This window comes from Halichoerus grypus, chromosome 5 (genome assembly GCF_964656455.1).
Source record: "Halichoerus grypus chromosome 5, mHalGry1.hap1.1, whole genome shotgun sequence".
Lineage (NCBI taxonomy): Eukaryota > Metazoa > Chordata > Mammalia > Carnivora > Phocidae > Halichoerus > Halichoerus grypus.
In genome coordinates this window covers 1,548,735-1,571,912 of record NC_135716.1, presented here as the reverse complement: position 1 = coordinate 1,571,912, position 23,178 = coordinate 1,548,735, and the positions used below count along the sequence as shown (strand labels likewise).

At 55.4% G+C, this 23,178-nt stretch overlaps 1 protein-coding gene across 1 annotated transcript; it reads right to left on the bottom strand.

The window, feature by feature from the left end:
- Positions 1 to 1,218: 1,218 nt before the first annotated feature.
- LOC118529189 (cytochrome P450 11B1, mitochondrial-like) lies at positions 1,219 to 11,957 on the bottom strand. The gene is made up of 11 exons (XM_036081954.2): positions 11,239 to 11,957; positions 10,280 to 10,395; positions 9,481 to 9,865; positions 8,887 to 9,042; positions 4,725 to 4,924; positions 4,390 to 4,593; positions 3,960 to 4,114; positions 2,715 to 2,881; positions 2,207 to 2,285; positions 1,912 to 2,109; positions 1,219 to 1,676 (listed from the first exon to the last, which is right to left on the bottom strand). Exons 3-11 carry the CDS (start codon positions 9,717 to 9,719, stop codon positions 1,563 to 1,565), a joined length of 1,512 nt encoding a protein of 503 aa, XP_035937847.2. The 5' UTR covers positions 9,720 to 9,865; positions 10,280 to 10,395; positions 11,239 to 11,957; the 3' UTR covers positions 1,219 to 1,562.
- Between the last annotated feature and the right edge of the window lie 11,221 nt (positions 11,958 to 23,178).

Genomic DNA, 23,178 nt, shown 5'->3' with positions numbered 1-23,178 from the left:
CACAGAGGGACACACACAGGCTCCCTCCAGGGGGGCGGCTTCTATTCCAGGCCTGCCTGCCATCTCGCGTCACGACACGGAGCAGGGCCTCAAATAGGTGACTTTTGAGCAGCGGGAAAAGCAGCCCGCGTTCATCGAGCACCTGCTGAAGCAGAGAGCTGGGCACCTTCCAGATGCCAACCTTGCTGTGTCCTCCCCAGGGCCTGTGAGGTGGGAGTTCTCGAACAGAATGCCCCCGGGAAGAACTCGAGGCTCAGAGGGATGAAGGGCTGGGCGCGATGGAAAGGCCGGGCCCCGGCTTGTGCCCGTGTGCCCGCAGGGTCTGGAGCCCCTCTTCTCCATGGCTCCATGGCCCCTTCAGCCGTGCCTGGCCGGGGCGGGGAGAAGCCCACACTCCTGGCAGCAGTCGTCCTCCACCGCTGATGGAGCCAGGAGGGTGCAAATCCTCTCCCTCGTCCAGGGAATCTGCGCGGGAACAGAGGCCCGAGGGGCGCCGGGGTGCGGGCAGGGCTGGCTCAGCCAGGGTGCGGCCCTGCCTCCCTCCCTGCCTTGCTATTAGCTCAGGGCCTGGTTCTCCCCAGGGGAGGTGGGGGTGGGGTGCGGAGGGAGGGCGAACAGAGCGACCCCACCACCCAGCCTTGCCTCCCGGCCCCTTTCTACTCGGGGGTGGGGGCACCTGGCCCCAGACAGCACGGGACAGGCTGCTCGCTTCTGCCAGCTAGGAGACCCCAGCCGGCTCTCAGCTGTTCAGAGCCTCTTCCTCCCACGACGTCAGGGCTGGCCCCTCTCGTGAGGGCCACTGCCAGAGGGCAGCCAGGCACTGCACACAGAGGGCTTCACTAAGGGGAGCACGGGGCTGTGCCTGGCTGAGATGGCCCCAAGCCGCCTCCTAGAGACTTCTCTGTGGTCACCCTGTGGCCAGCCAGAGGAGTTCACCATCCTCCCTGCTTTCAGAGGAGTATCATTGGCCCAGATGTCCACGTCAGCTCCGCGGTGGCTATTCTTCTAATAAACACTGCTCCTGACCCACTTCTCCGGGCCCTTGGCTGGGTGCTTCAGCCACAACCCAGAAGACTGGCAGTGCCAGGAGGAGCCCAAGTGGACTGAGCAGAACAGGTAGGGGGGCGACTAACAGCCCAGCTTGAAGCTCCAGGCTGGGCAAGAGCATTGTCGAAAACCAGTATGGCGTTTGAAATGGCAACAGGCAGGACAGAGACCCCAAGTTGTCAGCTCTTCGTGGGGGCAGAGTTGAGTACAGAGGGGAAAAGCGATTGGACAGGGAGGCAGGGGGTGGGGCGGATCTGAAGACCCTGGAGCTAGCGTTGGGGCGACAGAGGCTCAAAGGCCCTCCGATGGTGCTCCTTGCTGGAGAAGGTGCTGGTGGGACTGGGCACACAGCCAGGACCTGCAACCAAGGGTCATCCCCCTGACCCTTTGTGCAAGATGCTGGCTGCCCAGTGCCGTGGCTCAAGAAGCAGGGCCCTTGGGAGAAAACAGGGGTGGCCTGGGGTCAGGCAGAGGGGGGCTGGCGGAGTGGCTGGCCCGACAGCGTGGTGACGTGACTAGCTGATGGCCCGGAAGGTGAGGAGGGGGAGGGTGGAGGGTATCAGTATGAACTGGTAGATCATCTTTACATCCTCGTGTGTTAGGGTCTCCACCAGGAAGTTGTTCAGCACCTAGGACAGAGGCGCGGGTTCCCCGTGCGCAGCTGGTCAGCCCCAGGGTCCAGGCCTCGCCTCCCCCGCCTTCCTGGACCCTCCTCCTTGGGCTGGGGGCAGCGAAGAAGCCAGTGGTTCCCAGCCAGGCCGCCCAGCACGCCCAGCCCCCACCCCGCCCGCAGGCCAGGCCCTGCCCAGTGGCATCTCATTCCCCATCCCCCGCCCCCCCGCGGGTCGGCCCAGGCCTGCTCACGTGGTGCAGCAGAAGCAGCATCTCTGTCTCTGCCAGGCGCCGCCCCAGGCACTGCCGCAGGCCGAAGCCGAAGGCCAGGTTGGGGGACCTGGTGCCCGAGCTCCTGCTGTCCAGCCAGCGCTGGGGATGATAGCGCTCGGGCCTCGGGAACACACAGGGGTTTCGACCCAGGGAGTAGAGCTGCACCTTGACCAAGGTCTGCGGACAGGTGGGGAGGGGCAGCGTCAGCGGCCCCCTGCGGGCAAAGGTCAGCGGGGCTTGGCGTCTGCTGGAGGGCCTGCGGGGCCCCACTCACCCCTGCGGGGATGCGGTAGTTCTGCAGCACCACGTCCGAGCCCACCTGTCGGTCCACCGAGATACCCACGGGGTACAGCCTGTGCGTGGGGCATCCAGCAGGGTCCTCAGCTGTCACAGGGACCCTCGCCTCCCTTCTGCGGCCTTCCTAGCCCAGAGGCCACCGGCCGAGGGGAGCGCCCCGCCACCCTCACAGTCGCTTCTGGCACCAGGAAGCCCAGATCATGAGGAGCTGGTTCTTTGCACCTCCTGAGCTCAGACAAAGCTCTCCCAGCCTGAGCAGCCCCGGCCAAGGAGGGCACGGCCGAGGATGGTGCCCAGGGCACTGGAGCGGGATCCCAGAGGAAGAAGTGTCCCTATCCCTTCGGGGAGAAGAAGAGGAGGTACGGGGCATGCATCTTGGGCAAACTGCTCCTCAGCGCCAGGATCTGTCTGCTGGCCCCACTGAGCACTGCTCTCCAGACAGTGGGGCCGGGGCAGCCGGGGCAGCCAGGGTCTGCCACACCCACCTCAAGGTCTCCTTGAGGGCCGCCTGCAGCAGGGGCAGCTCTGTGGTTGCCCTCTGGGGATTCTCAGCGATCCTGGCCTCGGCCACCAGGCTCTCCTGGCGTAGGGCCTGCTGCACGTCAGGGTTCCGAGCCAGCTCGAAGAGAGTCATCAACAGGGGGTAGGCCGTCTGCAGGAGCCACGGGTGCGGGGCTCAGACCTGGGCACAGGCCATGCACCTCCGCCCCCCAGGGCATCTCCCCCAGGAAGATGGTCTTCCCCTGGGCATGGGTCTCCTCCGCTCCGCAGTGACGTGCATGCCCAGAGAAGGACTGACCCTGGGGATCTGAGACCTCAAGATCTAAAACCTGCCTCATCTACTTCCCTTGAATCCCTCAGGGAAGGTGTCCCCAAGTTTGGTGAAGATCCAGGCCTCCTCCTCCAGCCACCTCAGGGCCAGCTTCTCACCCTCCCGGGGGTCCACCTACTCAGGTGTGGGGGGGGTGAGGGAGCAGGGAGGGTATTATTCTACATCCCCGGACCCGTTGGGTGATCTCCCCTGGGCACCCACAGGCAGGTCAGCCCAGACCCTGGGGTCCTAACATGAAGGGGCCACCCTGGACCCTAACTCTGGCTGCACCTCAGCCTCTGCTCAGGGAGTCTCTCCACCCTGGGGTCTGTGCCTCTGCTCAGAAGCCTGGGTGCCTGGCCCAGAGGGGACCTCGGGGATGCGGGCAGATGAAGGTTGGGTCTAGGGGCAGGAGGCTTCGGCTGCACTCCACGCCCTGGGACCTGCCTGCACCTCCCTACACCCACCCCTGCGAGCTGGGTTGCCATCTGCTCTCTCTTCCACAAGCTGGAGCCCCGTGCTGCCCTTTCCGTCATCAGCCTGTCACCTCCAAAGCATCTCTAATGAGAGCCAAATGTACTGTCCCTGGGAGGGGCTCCTTGTGCAGGTATCCCTCCAGCTGCATCTCAGCCCTCCCCTCTTCCCAGGACCCAGACGTTTGAAGGGGGTCTGTGCTGCTGCATGTCCCTGGGCCTCAGCCATTCTGCACTGGGCCTGGAGCACGGCTTCTCTCCCAAGCAACTGCCACCCCTTCCCTTGGAAGGTCAGCTCCCAAGTCGTGTCCCCCCCCACACCCCCCTCAGATCAGAGCCTTCCATCGGCTCCAAACAGGGGCCTGTAGGAGCCACTTGGCATGGGGGGATGCTGCCTGTAGTTGGGAGGCTCCGTGTCCTAGGGCAGGGTGGGTCGCTGGCCTGACCGTGTCCACGCTCCCGGCGGTGAGATCGATGGAGTTGGCCCTGACTGACTCCAGGGTCATGTCTGCGTGCATCAGCAGCTCCCCCACGATGCCGCTATAGTGCTGCGGGCGGCCGAGGGCCAGCTCCTGGTAGATCTTCTGGATGGCATTGTTGGCTGTGGGGCACAGAGGGGCCTGGGCCTGGTGCTGGGCAGCCTTCTCCTCAATCCCCTGCCCAGCAGCCCACCACACCCCCAAGACACCCTGCTCCTGTGCCAGGAGCCCAGCCCGGCCCGGCCTCCTCGCCAAGTCTCTCGGGCCACAGAGACGCCACGAGCCCCCCAATGTGGCCTCGGCCCTCCCCCCAGACTTTGGGGAGTGGACACTGGGGACCCTGGTGTCCTTGCTACCCAACTCTCTTCCACGAGCTGGTCCCGTCTCTGGCCCTCACCATACTGGAAGATGTAGTCCCAGGACTCGAAGTGCTCCTTCCACACCTTGGTGCTTGTCCAGCGGGATAGGCCCCTGGGCATGAACATGAGCTGTGCAGTGGACTTCAACATGGCCTCCAGAGCCCGGATAAAGTTCAGGCTGGCAGGACTGGGGCTATGGCCGAGGAGGCCCAGCCGCTCTCCAAAAAGGGCTAAATTGCTTGCTGTGGAGAGGGTACGGTTGCTGAGCCCCAGGCAGCCAGTGGCCTCACGGGGGTCTCCTCCCGCACACCTGCCCCATCCCAGTCCCAGTTCCTGGCCTGCCCCTGCCACACCGAGCCCGGCACCTCCCTACCTTCTATGGTGTAGTAGAAGATGCTTGTCTGGATGTCCAGGGTCAGACTCCCCCGGGCGTTCTGCAGCACTCTCGACTTCAGGGCCCTTGAGAACTCCCTCGCCACCCCATCCACCATGGGGATGTACTTCTGCATGGCCTGCGGCGACAGCACGTCTGGGTTGAGCTTCAGTCGGTTTGAGCGCCATTCAGGCCCATTTCTGTGGAGCAGAGAGAGGAGCTTCAGGGAGGCCAGAGTCAGCAGGTGGGGGCCAGCCCTGGACCCCATCTTCCTTGTCTCCAAGGGGAAGGGGTGAGGCAGGGAGCTGCCTGCTGGTCCTAGGGAGCAGGCTGCCCACCTGTCGGCCTCGGCTGCCTCCCTTTCTCTCAGGGAGGCCTTGTGTGCTGTGCCCAGCGTGCTCCGGTCTAAAGTGTGTTGAGCCCAGAACCTCTGCCTGGCCGTGCCACGTGGGTTCATGGCGTTTGTTCGTGCACACCTACGGGGTCCCTTGCTGGCACATCAGCACCCATCCGGGCCCTCCCTTTCCCGGGAGGAAGGAGGGAGGCTGGCCCTCCTGTCGACCTTTGCCACCCTGCTCACACCATGCCCCAGAGTGAGAGGCCCCTGGCATCCCTCACCTCCCACCCTTCCTGTTGCTGAGAATGCTGCCCCTGTGCCAGTCACACCTAGTCCTGCCCCCGCGTGTCTCCTGCTCCTCCAGGGCAGGAGCCAAACCGCCTCTCACATAATATACTCCAAACAGAGCCCAGAATTTTACTTCTTCCTTTCCAATTTGCATGCCTTTTATTTCTTTTTCTTGTCTGATTGTTGTGGCTACGACTTAAATGGGTAAGGAAGAAGTAATAAAATGTTCTCCCCACCTATAGATGGCATGATACTATATACAGAAAACCCTAAAGGCTCCACCAAAAAACAAAACAAAAACTAGAACTGATAACTGAATTCAGTAAGGTCGCAGGATACAAAATTAGTATACAGAAACCTGTTGCATTTCTGTACGCTAATAACGAAGTAGCAGAAAAGGACATGAAGAAAGCAGTCCCATTTACAATTGCACCAAAAATAAGAAAATGCCTAGGAATAAACTTAACCAAGGAGGTGAAAGCCCTGTACTCTGAAAACTGTAAGATACAGATGAAAGAAACTGAAGACGACACAAAGAAATGGAAAGCTATCCCACGCTGATGGTTTGGAAGAATGAATCTTGTTAAAATGTACACACGACCCAAAGCAATCTACAGATTCAGTGCAATCCTTATCAAAAGACCAAAACATTCTTCACGGAACTAGAACAAATGATGCTAAAATTTGTATGGAACCACCAAAGACTTGAACAGCCAAAGCAACCTGGAGAAAGAAAAACAAGGCTGGCGGTACCACAATCCCAGATTTCAAGCTATACGACAAAGCGGTGGTGATCATTCTGTGTGGTGCTGGCACAGAAGCAGGCACACAGATCCGTGAAACAGGAGAGAAAGCCCAGAAGCAAACCCACGACTGTATGGTCAATCAATCTAGACAGTCTCTTCAACAAATGGTGCTGGGAAACCTGGGCAGCCCCATGCGGGGGAATGAAACTAGACCACTTCCTTACACCATACACAAAAATAAACTCGAAATGGATGAAAGACCAAAGTATGAGACCCAAAACCATAAAACTCCAAGAAGAGAACACAGGCAGTAATGTCTCTGCCATGGGCTGTAGAAACATTTTTCTAGACGTGTCTCCTGAGGCAAGGGAAAGGAAAGCAAAATTAAGCTATCGGGACTTCACCAAAATGAAAAGGTTTTGCACGGCGAAGGAAACCATCAACAGAAGGAAAAGGGGAAGCTACTGAGTGGCAGAAGATATTTGCCAATGATACATATGATAACCTAAATATCCAAAACAGATAAAGAATTCATGCAATCGCACACCGAACAAATAAACGGTCCGATTAAAAACGGCAGGAGACCTGAATAGACATTTTTCCAAGGAAGACATAGTGATGGTCAACAGACACACGAAAAGATGTTCAACATCACCCATCATCAGGGAAATACATATCAAACTACAATGAGACATCACCTCACACCTGTCAGAATGGCTAAAATCAAAACCACAAGAAACGACAGGTGTTGGCGAGGATGTGAAGAAAGGGGAGCCCTCGTGCACTGTTGCTGGGAATGCAGACTGTTGCAGCCACTCTGGAGAAGAGTATGGACGTTCCTCAAAAAGTTAAAACTAGTTCCACTACTGGCTATTTACCCAAAGAAAATGAAAACACAAATCCGAAAAGATACCTGCACCCCGATGTTTATTGCAGCACTATTTATGATTGTCAAGATATATAGATAGATATTTCTATATAAGATGGAATATTACTCAGTCACTAAAAAGAATGGGATCTTGCCATTTGCAACAACACGGATGGATCTAGAAGGTAATATGCTAAGTGAAAAAAGGCAGAGAAAGATTACCATAAGATTTCACTCATATATGGAATTTAAGAGACAAAGCAAAGGAACAAACACAGAAAGAAAGAGACAAACAAAAATCAGAGTCTTAAATACAGAGAACAAACTGGTGGTTGCCAGAGGGGAGGGGGTGGGGGTGTGTGTGTGGGGGGGGGAGTGGGGGATGGGGATCAAGAGTACGCTTGTCATGATGAGCACTGAGTAATGTATGGAAGTGTTGAATCATTACATTGTACACCTGATACTAATATAACAGTGTATGTTAATTATACCTCAATTAGAAAGAAGGAAGAGGAGCAGGAGGAGGAGGAGAAGAAGGGGAAAAGAAGGAGAAAAAGAAGAGGAAGAGGAAGAAGAAGAAGAGGAAGAGGAGGAGGAGGAAGAAGAAGAAGGGGAAGAGGAGGAGAAGGAGAAAAAGAAGAGGAAGGAAAAGAAGAGGAGGAAGAAGACGAATAAGAAGAGGAGGAGGAGAGGAATAGGACGAGGAAGAAGAAGAAGAAGAAGAAAAGAAGAGGAGGAAGAAGAAGAAGAAGAGGAGGATGGGGGGAGGAGGGGGAGGAGGAGGAGAAAAGCATTCTCCCCAACAGGGTGATGATGATTAAATTAGACCAGATTTTCTCCAAGCAAACCAGAGCCCAAAGCAACGGGGGCTCCGCAGATGTCTCCAGCGAATGGTGGGGAGGGATCTGCATTCTCAGCCACATTCGAGCAGAAACACCCTCTTTTCTTCGGCTGGCTGCCTGCAGGTAGTGAGAATGATCACATGCACACACTTGCACATTTGCACACCAGTGCACACACATATGCCCAGAAAGGGGCACATGACACACCGGGACACCTGTATACGTGCTCGCTGACACAGACAACACACGTGAACACACCCACAATTCCCACAAGCACAACTCCCACAACACATTGGAACGCTCAAAACCATGCACACCCACGCAGGCACACTCATACGTGTGCAGGTACATACAAAACCACATGCACGCACACACAATGAGCAAGAACACGCACACGTGCCAACACGCATGCAGTGGCATGAACACGAACAGGAGGAGGCCAACATGGGCAAACACACCTGCATTCACACGCGTATGACAGGTGAGCACACGTGAGCGCCCCCACACACACCACAAGCATATTCCCAGGGCGCAGAGAGGTCCACCCAGTCAGACACTCGCCCCAGACACACACACACACACACGGGCACACACACGGGCACACGCACAGACTCATGCTCATGCAGGCACCCACTTAGAGTTTAGCTTCTGAACAAAGGTGCCTTCTTCTACTGGCCGCCCTCTCCCCATCCCCCAGCCTCTCCCTCCCAAGCTACCTGTGCTCAACTCTAAATCCCGCAGGGGTCCTCCTGCGGAGGGTTGCAGTCCCGGGGGGCCGTGAGGCCCCGGCACACGCTGACATGGACGCCTGGCCAGTAACTCCCCTCCCCCAGGCCTGGGCTTCCCGACCTATAGGAAGGGAGAAGCCCACCCTGCTGGGACAACCTGCGGAGGCGGGCGCAGGGTGGGTGCTCCCTAATGGCGGTGGTCGTCCTTCCTCCTCTCTAGGGCCAGGGCCCCACCGCCCCTCCCCAGCCCCGGGACACATAGGACCCCCCCTGCACAGGCCCGGGGGGGGCGCCTGCGGGCTTCCCGGCCTCGCCATCCCTGCACCGCCCCCCACCCCCCGACTGGCTCTCACAGCAAGAACACGCCACATCTGTGCCCACGATGCTGTCGGTAGGCCAGCCAGGGGTCCAGGGGCGGCCGCCAGGGCTGAGGGCTCTCCACTCGCTGCAGCCTCTCCACGTCCTCGGGCAGCATCACGTACACCATGTGCGTCCCTCCCACGTCATACCTGCGGGACGAAGCTCAGAGCCCTGCTGGGGGGCCGTGTCCCACCCTGGGCCTCACGCCGCAGAACCAAGCCGGCCTGTCTCCTGTTGGCCTCTCCCTTCTCCCGGACCGCGGACCGGGGCTCGGAGCAGGCGCTGCGTCCCGCTGTCTAACCCAGGAAGCCTCTCCTGCTCTCCCGTCTGCGCTCTGCCCTCTCAGCGGCCAGCCGGGGAGCGCTCCGTCCTCACCAAGAGCCGCGGTGTCCATGGCCAAAGGCACAGAGCGGCTCCAGGCACCGCTCAGCCCCCAGCCTGCCTCCCGAAGGCCGCGGACGGAGCACAGGCCGGGGCGCCCGGCTGGCATGTGGCAGTGCGCCTGCGCGGCGCCCAGCCGGGCTTCAGCAGCCGGTCGCGAGAGCCGGTGAGGGTGCTCGCCCCGAGGCGGGCAGGACGGGCTTTACCTGAAAATGGGCCCCAGCTCCTGGAAGGTCCGGTGCATCTCCAGGTGAAAGTTCTCAGAGCCCCGCTCCTTCCAGATCTGCAGCACCCTCATCCACTTGTTGCCGGGACACTGGGGTATGGCTTCGAAGGGCAGCACCGCCTTGGCGGCCGGAGCGGCTCTGGTGCCCAGTGCGCGTGCCCAGCTCAGGGACAGCCAGCGCCCTGCCAGCCACCCTCGTGCCTTTGCCCTGAATGCCATTCTGATGCTCCCTCCGCCCCCGGTCAGCGCAATCCTTTTATCTCGCCTGGAGGCCTGGACCGGCTGACTTGATCACGTCATGGGAGAAGCTGTCCCTGGACCAGGCCAGGAAACCCAGGGCAGGGGTCAGGGCTGGAGGCCTCCGGCTGGAGGAGGAGGAAAGAGATGGATGGGTGCCTTGTCTCGCACTTACGCAAGGCCTGCTGGCGGGTGGGTGTCGAGAGCAGGTGCGGGGTCTGGACTGGGGGCTCAGTGGGGTTGGCAGGGGTAGGGGCCCTTCCCTCCTCCCCAGTGGGGGAAGGGAGCAAGATGGATGGGTCCCTTATCTTATCAAGAGATGAGAGGGACCTGAGCTATTTTCCTGTCCTTTCTACAAGGACCAGAGCAGGGAGGAGTGGGAGGGCATTAATCCCACTAACCCACGGGCCTTTTTTGACTGCTCTTCCCCAGGCCTTAGGCTGGGTGCAGGGGACCGAGACGTGAGCCCTGAGCTGGCAAGGGTCCCTGCCAGTGAGGGCTTTCAGTCCCAGGGGGGCAGTTAGAGGAATCCAAAGACCCACCTGGGGATGGCACTGATGTGGCCGAGGCCCTGTCTGTCTGGCCTGGCTGGTTCAGCTCAGGAGCAGGGAGTGCCCAGGACGCGAGGGTCACTGGCGGGGTGGCCTGCAAGCCACTCCTGGGGCAGGGAAGTGAGAGGCACGGCTCGCCATGGCCCACGCTTGGCCGGCCTGCCGGGCCTGTGTTCAGTGCCCAGACCCTCCTTTCTCGTCCTTCGCAAGCATGCTCTTGGGGGTGCAGACTCGGAGCTCAGTCTGGGGGCCGCATTATCAAGTGTGTAGGGGGGAAGGGGGGTGTGTGGGCACGGGCTCCCCACCCTCTGGGGGCTGGATCCACGGTTTGGGGTCCCAGGACATCTATCTCCCCGATGCCTGGCAGCATTCCCACGAGGTGGCTATCGCTGTCATTGTTCCCATGTTCAGAGGAGGGGACAGAGGCCCCGGGCTTCTGCCACCTCCCAGGGTCCCCCCTCCAACTGAATCCGTTCCCTGCTCCTGCCCCTTCCGTGGGCTGGCGGTGGGGCGGGGGAGGAGTCAGAACTGCCAAGGCCCCTTCAGCAAGCTGAGACGTGCGCGCTGCCTCAGCCCCGGCCGGTGTACAAGCTGTCCTCGGGCAGAAGGCCCGGCTGGAGCCACACCGGCCCAGGCCACGCTGGACACTCCCGCTGCCCGTCCCTGCCCGTGGGCCCTCCAGCCCCAGCCCCTCGTGGTCTCTGCTGCTCTACTCTCGGGCCTGTGAGCGCTGTCGCCGGGCCACGGGCCAGCTTTCCGTGGCCCCACACAGCCTGCCACGAGGAAGCTGGGGATCCGGGTGGCCCGCAGTCAGCCTCTCCTGCCCAGAGGAACCGTGGGGCCGGCTCCAACAGGGAGGTGCTGGCAGCAGACATTCCCGAACTTGCCCCGAACTCCCGGGGCCTCCCCGCGCCCCAGCCCCGGGACCCAGGAGTGGGTCCCAGAAAAACCTTCTTGTGAAGCTTCCTCCTTGGTGCGCACACAGGAGGGCTGTCAGTGCTGCCGCTCCCCGCAGCGGCCCCACAGGCCTGGCAGGCCCTCCCTGGAGGCCTCCTCTGGGGAAGGCAGTCCCTGGGGGTCAGGCGGCTGTCTCCTCTGAGGCCGAGCGAGGGGGTGAGGGTGGGGGCAAGGGGCCAAGCGGGCCCAGGCCGGCGAGGCCCGAGAGCACAGGGGGGGCCTGAGAGGGAGATCCCCCGCCCTGGCACTGCCCGGCCGCGCTGAGGGCTCGCCAGTGCGGGCGGGAGAAGAACCCAGGTCGGAGGCGGGCCAGGGCTAGGCCTGCGCATGGTGTGCCTGAATGGGGCGGGCGCCCCAAGGCCCAGCGTCCGGAAGAGGGGCCGTCAGCTGAGGGGCACCCTGAGCCCCGGGCCCGTCTCTGCAAAAGAGCTGAGGTGTGCCGGCTGCTGGGAGCAAGTCCATCCGGGTCCGCCCTCCTTCCTGCCCTGGGGCTTGCGCCCCGGCTCGTCCGCACTTCATCCCCGGTCCTTCCTGCCCCCAACTCCAGGGACTGCGGCTGCTCCCCCAAGGGGCTTCTCGGACTCCCTCCCCTCGGCTGCGGGAGGCAGCCCCAAGCCCAGCGCGGCCGCAGCAGCTGCCGGGCGGCGCCCACCGCGGAGCTCCCGGGCCCTCGCCGCCCAGACGTGGGGACTCCGGGTCGCCCTCTGGAGGCCGGCAGGCCAACTGCAGCCGCGCCTCGAGCCCCGCCCACAGGGATGGCCGGCGACCCGCAGGGCGCGGGGGCGGGGCGGGGGAGGGGACACACAGGGGACCCCTCTTCCGGAAGCGGGAAGCACCGCACAGAACGTGCCCTAGCATCCAGCAGTTTCCACCCCCTTATTTCCGTGGTATTATGCTCCCAACATGGTATCATGTGTGCACTTGTGCACTAGGGAAAGCTGGCGAGAAACCGGGAAGAAGCGCGCCCAGATGCCCAGTCGGGGGTGGGGGGTGGGGGAAGGGTTTTAAAGGCCGCCCGTGCGCACCACTGAAGTTCAGGTGATGGAAACGGGGGTTCTGCCTTCCTTCCTTCCCCTGCTCAGCACGAACCACCACACGTGACGTGGTGCAAGGGAAGCGCGTGGTTGCCTTCCGTGCTCGCAGCTGGCTTCCGCACAGCGCTGGGCAGCGCTGCCACAGGGCATGCAGGGAGAAGGACCCGCGGCGATGGCAGGGCCAGGTGGCAAGACAGACAGCACCGAGTGACGAGGAACACGTGTCAGCCGCTCACAACAGCACGATGTTTCAAGCACAGCCTTTGAAAACGAGACAATGACGTGCACTAAACACAGCTGTTTAAAGTAAGGACCCGAGCGGGTCTGGGAGAGACGGAGGCCCCGCGATGGGGCCTTGTGTTGGGGGAAACAGGGAGGTAGGTGCGCTGCGGGTGGGGAGGTAGATAGATGGACGCCTGCCCGTCTTCTAGGGCTTGGGTTGGGTCCGGTGTTCCTTCCACCCCGAAGTGGGCGCCTGCGAGAAGGCAACGGACCTCGAGGCCCGCAGGCCAGTGTGGGTGCCGGGGAGCCTGCTCGGGGCCGGCGGGACACAGTCGGGACACAGGCCCCAGGCTGGGGACAGTGGCTTCTCCCCTGCTGCAGGCTGCAGACCAGCAGAGGACAGGGCCCCGGCCACCTGGTCAAGTGCTGTGAAGTCAGGGAGGGGAGATGCACCCGGGCTCCTCCCAGCAGACAGACCAAGGAGCAGACAAACAGCCTTGACCCTCCCCGAGCTCCCCCTTCCAGGCTGATCGCCAGCAGGAGACACACCGGCAATCCGAAAGCCAGACAGAGAGTGGACCCCACAGGGGCCGCAGCTTCTGCATGGAATCTGGACTCTCTGCGCAGCTGCTGTGCGCAGCTCGGGGAAGACATGCGACTCCAAGTGCAGCGGGCTGGCCTTTTAGCTTGTCCTTCCACGCTGGACCAACAACTCGGCCTGGCCTCATGGGTGGCAGGTGTGACGTGGGTGAAGACACAGGCAGTGTTTCCTGAGTGGACAAACAGCCCTGGCGAGCAGACACCCTCGGCCGCCCAGCACCCTGTGCCTCCACCCCACTAGGGTCTTTGACGCCGTGGAGCCCACGGGTGCCTTTCCATGGAACACCGGCATCTCCAACCGCTGTACCTTAGTGCTTCCTGCTTCCTCCCCGGGATCGTCTCCTACCCCTGTGACTCTGGGTTTCCGTCATCTCGTTCACGTTCTGCTTCCTGTCCTCCACGTTGAAAACTGCAGCGCTCACTGCTTTGAACTTGGGTCTCCGTGAGGTGGCGCCAGCAGTGGGAAGGGGGAAGGGGTGTGTGTGTGTGTGTGTGTGCGCGTGCCTCTTCCTATTTCTCCCCGTCTGCCACCCAGCTTGCTCATCGGTCTGAGACGGGACAGCGGTGAGACAATGAGAGGGCTGTTAGCGAATCTTGTCATCCTGAGCGGACATCACGCTCTCTAAGCCAGGCAGCTGTACAGACCCGGAGCTTTCTGTGGTGGGGGCTTCTCCCGCGCGGCTCTCTCTGGCAGTGTCCCTGACGTCGCCAGATGCATCCGTACTCCAGCTGGGCGCTGGAGAAGACTCTGACAGCCCGAGGGCTCGTGCGGTGCGTTCATCGCCACCTGCGGCGGCTCTGATGCCTCCATCCCTCTAGGCAGCCTACTGAGTGGGTGGCAAGAGGCCCCATGCTGGCTCTCGGTCCCGGGGGGCCCTCCCCTGGTCCACTGAAGACACTAGTGCACCTCCCACCCCAGCATCATGGGTGCATCTTTTGGTCACGGTTGCCTGGGATGTATATTTCCATCCTGCGACTTTCAACCTCTCGGGAACTTGACGGCCCCCCACACTGCCCCCCCGTCCCGGAGCGCCATGCAACGGTGTCTTCTTGCCAGCCTCAACTCGTTGTCTTTTCCTCCCAAATTCATTCTGTTTACATACATATGATAACTGACGTAGAATGATTATACTTTACATCCTATTTTCAGTTTACCCCATGTTTTCCATTTGTTTCTTTTTTTATGGTTTTAAAATATGCATAGTAAGAACGTTACTTCCTTGACTATTTTTTAGTGCTCAGTTCAGTGGTATTAAGTTCGATCAACTCGTTGTGTGTCCATCACCGTCACCCATCCGCACGTCTCTTTTCATCCCATAAAACTGAAAGTTCGTGCCGAGGAAACGATACCTCCTATCTCCCTCGCCTCGGTCCTTGGTCCCCTTGGCAAATCCTCCACGGTTCTTACTTTGAATATTGCCTGTGCTCTATTCCCTCAACTTCTTTGGAGTTCTCCCTACTTCTCTATTACACTGTGTCCTGCCATTGTCCACGCATTCCAGTCTCTCTTTGCGTTTCCCATCTCTTTTCTTCTGTGAGTTTCATTTAAGCAATGTGTTCAGGTTTGTGAAAAAGAGTAAAGGGAAAACCTCACGAGAATGGACTCTGGAAGCTAGAAGGGGAGGCTGGAAGCGGGCGCCTACCCCTCCGTGTCCGTCCCAGGAAGCATCATGAGTTATGGGTCCCGCAGGGAAAGATGGGGCTCCCATGGGATGCCTGGGTGGCTTAGTCAATGGGCCTCTGCCTTTGGCTCAGGTCCTGATCCCAGGGTCCTGAGACCAGGGTCCTGGGATCGGGCCCCGCATCGGGCTCCCTGCTCGGCGGGAAGCCTGCTTCTCCCTCTCCCACTCCCTTTGCCTGTGTTCCCTCTCTCATTGTCTCTCTCTCTCTCTGTCAAATAAATAAATAAATAAATCTTAAAAAAAAAAGATGGGGCTCCCACACGAAATCCACCGCCCCTGCAGCTCAGCTGCCAGAACCCAGCGTCAGCCTGAAGCCCTGCTAGCCTCCGGCGGACTTTCCTTCAAAACCACCCTCCCAACTTCCTCCTTCTTCACCCTAAAGTAACGTTCCTCCCCTTTGTTTGTGAGACTAGCCTGTGGTTCTCCTGTCGCTTGCTCGTCCTGAGCTGCAATTCTCTGAAACGCCTATTTTGCTGGCAAAATCACTGCTGTGAGGTTAACAGCTGACACCGCAGTTTCTTACTCACTCTTCACCTATGTGTAGTATGTAATATTTCACTGATCCCCCAATTTCTATGTTCTACTCTTTTATTTCTCATTCCTAGGCGTTCTCCGTAGATTTTTTTTTCTTTCAGGGAAATCCCGCTAATACTTTTTGACTGTATCTTGTTCTTTTGTCATGTTTTCTATGCTCTTATTCTTCTTTAAGCAAATTTACTTGGGGAGGGGCCATGCTCGCCCCATGGCCTCCTGCGGATATGGCAGTCACCTGCCCCTCTAGTTTTCCTCCGATTTCGTTAAACTTTTTAGATTGGCAGCAGACATCTATCCACAGAGACCTGGCAGGCCAGAAAGGACTGGCATGATATATTCTCACTAAATGAGAAAAATATGCAGCCAAGAATACTACATCCAGCTAGGCTGTCATTGAAAATAGAAGGAGAGATAAAAAGCTTCCAGGACAAACAGAAACTAAAAGAATTTGTGATCACCAAACCAGCCCTACAAGAAATATTGAAAGGGGTCCTCTAAGAAAAGACAGAGCCTAAAAGTACATAGATCAGAAAGGAACAAAGACAATATACAGTAACAGTCACCTTACAGGCAATACAATGGCACTAAATCCATATCTTTCAGTAGTTGCCCTGAATGTCAATGGGCTCAATGCCCCAATCAAAAGACACACGCTATCAGATTGGATTAAAAAAAAAAAACAACAAGACCCATCGATACACTGTCTGCAAGAGACTCATTTTAGACCCAAAGACACCTCCAGGTTTAAAGTGAGGGGCTGGAAAACCATTTACCATGCTAATGGACACCAAAAGAAAGCTGCGGTGGCAATCCTTATATCAGACAAATTAGATTTTAAACCAAAGACTGTAATAAGTGATGAGGAAGGCACTATATCCTACTTAAAGGGTCTATGCAACAAGAAGATCTAACAATTGTAAATATTTATGTCCCTAACATGGGAACAGCCAATTATATAAGCCAATGAAAAACAAAATCAAAGAAACACATTGACATAATACAATAATAGTAGGGGACTTTAACACCCACCTCAGTGAAATGGACAGATCATCCAAGCAAAAGATCAACAAGGAAATAAGGGCCTTAAGTGACACACTGGACCAGATGGACTTCACAGATATATTCAGAACATTCCATCCCAAAGCAACAGAGTACACATTCTTCTCTACTGCACATGGAACATTCTCCAGAATAGATCACATCCTGGGTCACAAATCAGGTCTCAACCAGTACCAAAAGACTGGGATCATTCCCTGCATATTTTCAGACCACACTGCTTTGAAACTTGAACTCAATCACGAGAGGAAAGTTGGACAGAACTCAAATACATGGAGGCTAAAGAGCATCCTATGAAGGAATGAATGGGTCAACCAGGAAATTAAAGAAGAATTTTTAAAAATCATGGAAACAAATGAAAATGAAAACACAACTGTTCAAAATCTTTGGGATGCAGCAAAAGCGGTCCTACGAGGAAAGTATAGAGCAATACAAGCCTTTCTCAAGAAACAAGAAAGGTCTCAAATACACAACCTAACCCTACACCTAAAGGATCTGGAGAAAGAACAGCAAATAGAGCCTAAACCCAGCAGCAGAAGAGAAATAATAAAGATCAGAGCAGAAATCAATGAAGTAGAAACCAAAAGAACAGTAGAACAGACAACGAGACTAGGAGCTGGTTCTTTGAAAGAATTATAGTAAGATCGATAAACCCCTGGCCAGACTTATCAAGAAGAAAAGAGACAGGACCCAAATAAATAAACATCATGAATGAAAGAAGAGAGATCACAACCAACACTGAAGAAATACAAACAATTATAAGAACATATTAGGAGCAACTGTATGCCAACAAATTAGGCAATCGGGAAGAAATGGATGCCTTCCTAGACACATATGAACTACCAAAACTGGTAGAAATAGAAAACCTAAACAGACCCATAACCAGCAAGGAAATTGAAGCAGTAATCAAAAATCTCCCAACAAACTAGAGTCCAGGGCCAGATGCCCTCCCAGCGGAAATCTACCAAACATTTAAAGAAGAATTAATACCTATTCTTCTGAAACTGTTCCAAGAAATAGAAATGGAAGGAAAACTTCCAAACTCATTTTATGACGCCAGCCTTACCTTGATCCCAAAACCAAACAAAGACCCCATCAAAAAGGAGAATTACAGACCAATATCCCTGATGAACATGGATGCAAAAATTCTCACCAAAATACCAGCCAATGGGATCCAACAGAACATTAAAAGGATTATTCACCACAACCAAGTGGGATTTATTTCTGGGCTGCAAGGTTGGTTCAACATCTGCAAATCAATCAACGTGATACACTACCTTAATAAAAGAAAGAACAAAAACCATACAATACTCTCAATAGATGCAGAAAAAGCATTTGACAAAGTACAGCATCCTTTCTTGATTAAAACTCTTCACAGTGTAGCGATAGAGGGTACACACTTAAATATCATAAAAGCCATCTATGAAAAACCCACAGCGAATATCATTCTCCATGGGGAAAAACTGAGAGCTTTCCCCCTAAGGTCAGGAACGCGGCAGGGATGTCCACTATCACCACTGCTATTCAACATAGTTCTAGAAGTCCCTAGCCTCAGCAATCAGACAACAAAAAGAAATAAAAGGCATCCGAATCAGCAAAGAAGAAGTCAAACTCTCACTCTTTGCTATCATGTCACCTGCCATGATACTCTATGTGAAACGCAAAAGACTCCACCCCAGAAATGCTAGAACTCATACAGGAATTCAGTAAAGTGGCAGGATATAAAATCAATGCACAGAAATCAGTGGCATTCCTATACACCAACAACAAGACAGAAGAAAGAGAAATTAAGGAATCTATCCCCATTTACAATTGCACCCAAAACCATAAGATACCTAGGAATAAATCTAACCAAAGAGGCAAGGAATCTGTAGTCAGAAAACTACACAATACTCATGAAAGAAATTGAGGAAGACACAAAGAAGTGGAAAAACGTTCCATGCTCATGGATTGGAAGAACAAATATTGTGAAAATGTCTATGCTACCCAGAGCAAACAAATAGAGCCTAAACCCAGGCTGCAATCCCTATCAAAATACCATCAACTTTTTTCACAGAAATGGAACAAATAATCCTAAAATTTGTATGGAACCAGAAAAGACCCCGAATAGCCAGACGAATGTTGAAAAAGAAAAGCAAAGCTGGTGGCATCACAATTCCGGGCATCAAGCTCTATTACAAAGCTGTCATCATCAAGACAGTATGGTACTGGCACAAAAACAGACACACAGATCAATGGAACAGAACAGAGAGCCCAGAAATGGACCCTCAACTCTATGGTCAACTAATCTTCGACAAAGCGGAAAAGACTATCCAATGGAAAAAAGACAGTCTCTTCAACAAATGCTGTTGGGAAAATTAGACAACCACATGCAAAAGAATGAAACTGGACCATTTCCTTACACCACACACAAAAATAGACTCAAAATGGTTGAAAGACCTAAATGTGAGACAGGAATCCATCAAAATCCTTGAGGAGAACACAGGCAGCAACCTCTTCGACCTCGGCCGCAGCAACTTCTTCCTAGACACACCGCCAAAGGCAAGGGAGGCAAGGGCAGAAATGAACTATTGGGACTTCATCAAGATAAAAAGCTTTTGCACAGCAAAATAAATAGTCAACAAAACCAAAAGACAACCGACAGAATGGGAGAAGATATTTGCAAATGACATATCTGATAAAGGGCTAGTATCCAAAATCTATAAAGAACTTATCAAACTTGACACCCAAAGAACAAATAATCCAATCAAGAAATGCGCAGAAGACATGAACAGACATTTCTGCAAAGAAGACATCCAAATGGCCAACAGACGCATGAAAAAGTGCTCCACATCACTGGGCATCAGGGAAATACAAATCAAAACCACAATGAGATACCACCTCACACCAGTCAGGATGGCAAAAATTAACAAGTCAGGAAATGACAGATGTTGGCAGGGATGAGGAGAAGGGGGAGCCCTCCTACGCTGTTGGTGGGAATGCGAGCTGGTGCAGCCATCTGGAAAACAGTATGAGGTTCCTCAAAAAGTTGAAAATAGAGCTACCCTACAACCCAGCAATTGCACTACTGGGTGTTTACCCCAAAGATACAAATGTAGTGTTCCGATGGGGCATGTGCACCCCAGTGTTTATAGCAGCAATGTCCACAATAGCCAAACTAGGAAAGAGCCTAGATGGCCATCGACAGATGAACGGATAAAGAAGAGTTGGTATACACACACACACACACACACACACACACACACACACACACACACCACACACGGGACTATTATGCAGCCGACAAAAAAAAGAGAAATCTTGCCATTTGCAACGACGTGGATGGAACAGAGGGTATTATGCTAAGCGAAATAAGTCAATCAGAGAAAGACAATTATCATAGGATCTCACTGATATGTGGAATTTGAGAAACAAGACAGAGGATCATAGGGGAAGAGAGGAAAAAAATGAAACAAGACAAAACCAGAGAGGGGGACAAACCATAAGAGACTCTTAATCTCAGGAAACAAACTGAGGGTTGCTGGAGTGGAAGGGCATGGGAGGGATGGGGAGGCTGGGTGATAGACACTGGGGAGGGTATGTGCTATGGTGAGTGCTGTGAATTGTGTAAGACTGATGAATCACAGACCTGTACCCCTGAAACAAAATAATACATTATATGTTAATTAAAAAAATTTACTTTGTATCCTGTATCTATTGTTTTCAGTGTTTGACACCCCTGGTGGTCTATTTCTCCTTATCCATTGTATCTTGTTTCCTTGTGTCTTTTGTAAATTTTAGTATTTTAGCAGGTATTTATGAGGTAATACCAGAAAGGTTCTATGAATTCTCTGAGTTTTGGTGTTTGTTTCAGGTTTCAGGGAGGTAACTTTTATTAAATGATTGAAATTCTCTTCTATTCTGGAATTTTTAGAAAATCATGTTAAGTGAATGTTGATGATCATAGGGTTCTTACCTGTATTCTGTGATGAGAGTGCGCGACATCCTTCTGTAAGGACGGGACTCTTGCCCATCCAGGCCATGGCCCAGGGCTCAGCACTGGGCTCTTGATGAGCCGCCAGCCAGGCCTGGGCACCCATGCAGTCGCCGTGCACCTGCTAGGGGCAGCGTGGTTCAGCACTGGCTGCACGGCACTCTTCTGGCTTCACCTCATCTTCAGTTCATCGTGCCAATAGCTTTTCCCTAGGAGCTCGTGAAGTCGGCCTGGGGCTAGCGCCAGTCCTAAGCCTCCACTCTGCACCCCACACATTTCCGGGAACGTGGGCGGGACCTCCGGAAGTGCTGCCACGCTGCCTCTGAATTCCTGAGCCCTGGCCACACCACTGCTGGATGGTGCTGGGCCTCCAGACGCCTCTTTGGTGGGGGCAGCTTCGTGTGGCCAGAAGTTCTTGGGTGATTTACAGGCGACAGAGCGATGGTCTCCAAACATTTAGCAGCACACACATTCCTTCCAGAACATATGGTAAGCCCACTCCCCTAATTATGTAGCTCTCTTGTAAAAGCTATTCTTTGCGGGACAGGTGAAATCATTAAAGCTTCATTTTTCACTTAAAAATGAATACAGATAGGGGCGCCTGGGTGGTTTAGTACATTAACCATCTGCATTCAGCTCAGGTCATGACCCCAGGGTCGTGGGATTGGGTTCCTCATGGGGCGCCCTGGTCAGCGTGGGGCATTTTTCTCCCTCTTCTGCTGCTCACCCGCTCTTTCTCTCTCTGACAAATAAGTAAAATCCTTTTTAAAACATGCTTATAAATAGAGGTGCCTGGGTGGCGCACTCGGTTGATTGTCCAACTCTTAGTTTCAGCTCAGGTGGTGATCTTGGGGTCCTGAGATCGACCCCCTACCCTGTTGGGCTACATGCTCCGCAGGCAGTCTGCCTGGGAGTCTCTCTCCCTTTACCCCTCTCAATAGCCCCCCTTTTTCTCTCTAGGGTAGATAAATAAATATTTTAAAAAAATAAAAATCAATACAAATAAACCTCTACTACTTTCTTCCTGCACCCCATTATTTCCCCTTGTCCAACTCTTCGCGGTCTGCCCTGTATCAGTACGCATCTTCCATAAGCTTCCATAAGCTGGTCTCCTCAGCCACCCACTTTCAGTCCCGATGTCTCAGAACGTTGCTCTCCAATTTTTTTATATGTCAGTTTATGTTATTATTCCCTTTTGAGAAAAACTAGATAGGCCCTAATTCCGGTAAGTATTTGCTGACCTACCATTAACCAGACCCTGAGCTCACAGCAAGGCAGGGAGGGAGGCGGGGCCGCACCCTGGCTGAGCCAGCCCTGCCCGCACCCCGGCGCCCCTCGGGCCTCTGTTCCCGCGCAGATTCCCTGGACGAGGGAAAGGATTTTCACCCTCCTGGCTTCATTGGCAGTGGAGGAGGACTGCTGCCAGGAGTGTGGGCTTCTCCCCGCCCCGGCCAGGCACGGCTGAAGGGGCCATGGAGCCACGGAGAAGAGGGGCTCCAGACCCTGCGGGCACACGGGCACAAGCCGGGGCCCGGCCTTTCCATCGCGCCCAGCCCTTCATCCCTCTGAGCCTCGAGTTCTTCCCGGGGGCATTCTGTTCGAGAACTCCCACCTCACAGACCCTGGGGAGGACACAGCAAGGTTGGCATCTGGAAGGTGCCCAGCTCTCTGCTTCAGCAGGCGCTCGATGAACGCGGGTTGCTTCTCCCGCCGCTCAAAAGTCACCTATTTGAGGCCCTGCTCTGTGTCGTGACGCGAGATGGCAGGCAGGCCTGGAATAGAAGCCGCCCCCCTGGAGGGAGCCTGTGTGTGTCCCTCTGTGCCGCGGGGCACACATGTTCCCTCCTCTTCACAGCAGCCCTGGCAGGGGAGCACTGAGCTCACCCGTGTGGCCCAGGCCAGGAAACCGAGGCTCGGAGAATCCATCCAGCTGCAGAGCCTCGCGGCTCATCCATGGCAGAGGCGCCACGCGAACCCCGCTCCTCGGGCCCTCCCCGCACCCCTTCCCTCCCATCGAAGGACATGGTGTTGGGAGTGACCGCACACATCTTGGAAACAACCTCGCAGTAAAGCATCTCGCGGTCAAGGTCGTCTCTTGGGCCACAGCGCTCCTGCAGTCTCACTGTCCAGCGCTCCGTGGAAGTCCCTTTTCGTGTGTCCCGCTTGGAATTCCCTGAGGCTTTTGGCTGCGGATGTCCACTGGGCTCTTTCTGAAAATCCTCCAGGTGATCTGGAGGGACCCCGCTTAATGATCCTCGTTCCTGTGCCTCGTCAGAACTTCCCGTGCAGAAATAGCCTTGCCTTTAACATCGCGGATGTCCACAACCGGGACATGTGTTCCTCGGGCAGGGGGCCTGGGCTGAGGCTGCGCTGCACCTGAGCGATTCTCTGGCTCCTTCCAGTCACCCAAGCATGGTCCCCTGCCCAGGGCCACCTTTTGTGTTCATTACTTAGCCTGGGGGTTCCCCGAAGACGCGAGGGACAAGAGTCCTAAGCCAACGCGAGGGCGTTTATCCTGGTTCTCAGGCGGGAACGGGTGGCTGGAACTCAGCTTCCTTCTCTTCTCCTGGTACAGGCAGAGTCTTTCAAAGTCCTGCCCTGGGGCGCCTGGGGGGCTGCGCCCGTTAGGTGTCTGCCTTGGGCTTGGGTCCTGATCCCAGGGTCCTGGGATGCGGCCCTGCACTGGGCTCCCTGCTCAGCGGGGAGTCTGCCTCTCCCTCTCCCGCTGCCCCACCCCCACCTCTTGCTCTCTCTCGATCTCAAATACATAAAATCTTAACAAAAAAAAGAGTCCTGCCCTTCAGTGGGGTTCCCATCGCAACTTCTAATCCT

Excerpts from the sequence above, each read along its gene's own strand:
- LOC118529189 (XM_036081954.2), bottom strand. The coding sequence starts at position 9,719 with ATGGCATTCAGGGCAAAGGCACGAGGGTGGCTGGCAGGGCGCTGGCTG. Across the intron at positions 2,882-3,959 it reads CCGCCGGGAGCGTGGACACG|ACGGCCTACCCCCTGTTGAT; the intron begins GTCAGGCCAGCG and ends TGGCTCCTGCAG. Across the intron at positions 2,286-2,714 it reads GCCCTCAAGGAGACCTTGAG|GCTGTACCCCGTGGGTATCT; the intron begins GTGGGTGTGGCA and ends CCCCACGCACAG.